At 37.2% G+C, this 4,723-nt stretch overlaps 1 protein-coding gene across 2 annotated transcripts in view; it reads right to left on the reverse strand.

The window, feature by feature from the left end:
• LOC106875380 (acetyl-CoA acetyltransferase A, mitochondrial) overlaps positions 1-4,723 on the reverse strand; it is a 73,112-nt gene that overhangs the window by 40,015 nt on the left and 28,374 nt on the right. For both annotated transcript variants that reach the window (XM_052965780.1, XM_014923483.2), the window contains exon 2: positions 901-954. In XM_052965780.1, coding sequence (XP_052821740.1) covers positions 901-954 — 54 coding nt within the window. The remainder of the gene's footprint in view (positions 1-900; positions 955-4,723) is intronic.

A 4,723-nucleotide genomic window follows, 5' to 3' on the forward strand; every position in this document is an offset into this window, starting at 1 on the left:
ATATATATATATATATATATATATATATATATAATCCATCACCAGGTTAGCATATGAGGGTGCTACTTTCATGCCCACAGCTGTTCTGTTTATCTGTCTATACATTTTTCTATCAAAGTTGATGTTCTCTTCCAGTACTACATGCATACTTTTGATGACAAAGTCCATTTTGAAATGTTCATTTATCATCTCTCTATGTTTTTCTATCTAATTGCTTCTAGGCCAAAAGTGAGTGGTATATTAGAATAGAGGTGACAAATGTCAAAGCTTGCTAGAAGAGGAAAAATAAGTCACAGACCTTTACTTGATGACTTCCCCAGATTAAAACCATCAATTTATTGAAATTTACAGTTAGGCATTTCTGAACTGATTGGTCTCCAAAACAATCAACTGGAAATCTTTTGTTCTTTGTTTCATTTTTCAATAAACAGCTGGTATTTTATGAAGATGATAATGACAGCAATAAACACCTGACCCATTTGCCACCCAAACTCCTTAAGAAGCCAATTCTTTCCCCTCCTCCCTACTGCATCTAATTCATTTATCTTTTGTCTAAACATTCCTCCCACACACATACACATTCAAAACAACAAACAGGTGGTCAAACTGCTTAACTGATTATTCTCTAATATTCGTTAACTCCAGACCCAAGAAAAATTTATTAAAAATATTTGAGTTCCTGACAACTTTCAATAAATAGCTGACATCCTTCACACACATATATAAAGTAATATTCTCAATATTTCACAGTTTTTGAAAATTTCCAGTCGGGATGAAAGCACTTATTTGAGCATAATGGATGTAATAAAAAGTATTTTCCCTCCTCCTGACTTCTTTCTTCTTCATTAATACACACACAGACACACACACATTATGTGAAAATTGAATGAAGTTACTTACATTAAGACCTGACACTTGAGAGAAGGTCCTGCGAAACACATTGAGCATCACTGGCTGAACATATAGAGAAAGAAAGAGAAGACTGTTAATATGACATTGTTATATGTGATACAATACCAAGTTTTAATGAATAAATGATGTAACTGTGTGTGTGTGTTTACATATATATTATTATTAACAACAACAATAACAATAACTGTTTTAAATTTTGGCACAGGGCCAGCAAGTTTTGGGGACAGGTTAAGTCATTTACACTGACTCCAGTGCTCAACTGGTACTTATTTTATCAACCCTGAATAGATGAAAGGCAAAGTCAACCTTGATGGAATTTGAACTCAGAACATTAGAGACCCACCTAAATGCCACTAAGTATTTTGTCTGATGTGCTACCGATAATAATAATAATTATTATAATCTTTTCTATTAAAGGCACAAGGCCTGAAATTTTAGGAGAGGAGGAAAGTCAATCACATTAACCCCAGTACTTGACTGGTATTTAATTTATCGACCTTGAAAGGGTGAAAGGCAAAGTCAACCTCAGCGGAATTTTAATGTAGAACGTACAGATGGGTGAAATCCCACTAAGCATTTTGCCAGACGTGCTAATGATTCTGCCATCTCACTGCCTTTAAAGTACTGTCACCCCCAATAATAAGAATGTAAAAGGATTAGTTAGTCTCTGTCACCTGTTGTTAGTCTCTAGCATAAACATAGTTTGTATACAGAACACAGCTGACTTGATAACTGATCAATAAAATTTATTAATCAATGTGTCAAATACAGTTTGTCCCATATCAAGATTAAACAGAAAATTTCCATAAAATGACAAGTGTTCTACAGCTCCGTTTTGAAAGTAACAAATGCTGTTTATAATGTGATAATCAAATCTATAAATAAAAGGGATGGAAGTGGTTGATGAGAACTAAAATTGTTTCAAAAAGCACATTGAATATATATTACATTACATACATCTGATGAGCTTTTTTGAAACAATTGTAGTACTCAATGATCTTGTCACTCCTTTTTATTTACAGATATATATCATGATCACTAAGCATCCATTTTCCAAGCTGGCATGGATTAGACAGTTTGGTTGGAAATGGTAAGCTGGAGAGTTGTACCCGACTCCAGTCTGATGTTGACTTGGTTTCTACAGCTGGATGCCCTTCTTAATGCCAACCACTCCAAGAGCATAATGGGGTACCTTTTATGTGTCACTGTCACAGGTGCTTTATGTGTCACTATCAAAGGTGTCTTTTACATGTCACCAGCACTGTCCACGACTATGATTTCACTTGGCCTGACGAGTCTTCTCAAGTAACGCAAACTGTAACAGGTCTCAATCATTTGTCATCGCTTCTGCATGACCCAACATCTGAATATTATTAATATATATATATACATACATACATACATATATATATATATAGCTTCCTGGTAATTAATCGATATTAATTAATATATGATTTTTTACCCTATTTTTTTATATATATATATATATATATAGATAGATAGACAGATAGATACACACACAAAGTAGAAAGAGAAGACAGTAAAATTGATATGGCTGAATGGGATAATACAATAATAAATTTTAATGTGATGTGGTTAAACTACTTTTAGAATGTCTACAGCATTGTTTTCTCCACACACAAAGTAGAAAGAGAAAACAGCAAAAATGTCATTGCTATATGTGATAATGTAATAATAGTAAGGTTAAATTTATGTGAAGTGAACGATCAGACATAAAGCTTATTGAAGTTATATAAACACAGATACTAAGCACTTGAAAGGTAACCACAAATATATTATGTAGGTTGGAACTAGCACGAGTTTACCAGTGTGCACGCATATTACATGTGTAGCACTCTTGAAGAATACATGTCACTGTATGTGATTTGATGCCATCGTTCCAGAAGCTCTTCTCTTCGGTTACTTCATCTCAGTATTCCCTCCTTTGCAACAATGTTTTGTCATCCAACTTTGCTGCCACTATTTTCCCCAAATCTCTAATCCCCCAGGCATGCTGGCATGGGTTGGACAGTTTGACTGGGGCTGGCCAGCTGCACCAGACCCCAGTCCGTTTTGGCATGGGTTCTATGGCTGGATACCCTTCCTAATGCCAACCACTCTACAGAGTGTAATGGGTGCTTTTATGTGCCACCGGCACAGGAGCCATTTGCATGACAACAGAATCTGCCACAACTGTGGTTTTAATTGGCTTGACGGGTCTTCTCAAACATGGCACAATGCCAAATGGACTCAGTCATTGCCTCCATGAGGCCCATCTAACTCTTCGAAACGCTTAGTGTAGAATGGTGGTAGCTGATGAAGGAAATGTTCTCTATGTGACCTGTGTTTTCTGTGCTCTGTTTATGTTCTGTTTTTCATTTTGTCCACATTTTTTGTGACATCCTGTACCCAGATATGCATCTATATATACATGTGGATGCAGGTATGTACATACATGTACGTATATATGCATATACTCACATATTATTTGTATTATTATATATATATATATATATATATATATATATAAATTTATATATACACAAACACACATATTCATATAATGCACACTTACACACACATATAGGAAGACATGAGTGTGCATAAATTGTATACTCATACAAACAAATATGGCATGCAATTCAGAAGTCAACAGAAATGACAAATAAAATAAAGAACAGAGAAATGTGAGTGACGTAATTCCTAGAAATACATTAGAGGTGGTGGGTGATCTCATCAATCCCTTTTATTTACAGATATATATGTTATAGGTGATAGATGTGGTGATTATTGAGCTGAATATGATATTGGTGGTGGTAGATGAGACTATTGGACTACTTGGGTGATAGGTAGCTGTTCATGGTGGTGTGGATGTCAGGTGAGTATTGGACTATAATGAAGGTGTTCAGTAACAGGTGAAAGGTCTATGTATGTCAACTGTATAATAGTGGTTATGATCGTGGGAAACAGATGAATATTGAACATCATCATCGTTTAACGTCTGCTTTCCATGCTAGCATGGGTTGGATGATTTGACTGAGGACTGGTGAAACCGGATGGCTACACCAGGCTCCAATCTGATTTGGCAGAGTTTCTACAGCTGGATGCCCTTCCTAATGCCAACCACTCTGAGAGTGTAGTGGGTGTTTTACGTGCCACCCGCACAAAGGCCAGTCAGAGGGTACTGGCAACGGCCATGCTCAAATGGTGTATTTTATGTGCCACCCGCACAAGAGACAATCCAGGGGCACTGGCAACAAATAGATATGAATTAGCAGTAATCATCATCATCATCATTTAATGTCTGTTGTCCATGCTGGCAAGCTGGAGGGCCGCACCAGACTCCAATCTAATTTGGCATGGTTTCTACGTTGGATGCTTCAAAACCTCATCCCATGTCTTCCTGGAACTTTTCTAGTTTTGGTAGTGATTCAACTATAAGAGCAAGGTCATCAGCATAGAGGAGCTCCCAGGTGCAGCCTGTCTTAAGTTCTTCTGTTATTGTCTGGGGGACTATGATGAACAAGAAGGGGGATGAGGACCAATCCTTGGTGAACCCCTACTTGTACCCTGAATTCTTTGCTGTGCTCATTGCCAACCCTCACCTTACTGGTAGCATCTCCGTACATGGCTTGGTCAGCTCTCACCAACCACTTGCCTATCCCTAGTTTCCACATTGACCACCTGGTAAGGGATTGGTGGACCCTGTCAAAGGCTTTCTCCAAGTCAATAAAAGCCAAGTACAGAGGTTTATCTTTGGCTATGTATTTCTCCTGCAGCTGCCTTATCAGAAATATAGCATCAGTCGTGC

This window comes from Octopus bimaculoides, chromosome 2 (genome assembly GCF_001194135.2).
Source record: "Octopus bimaculoides isolate UCB-OBI-ISO-001 chromosome 2, ASM119413v2, whole genome shotgun sequence".
Lineage (NCBI taxonomy): Eukaryota > Metazoa > Mollusca > Cephalopoda > Octopoda > Octopodidae > Octopus > Octopus bimaculoides.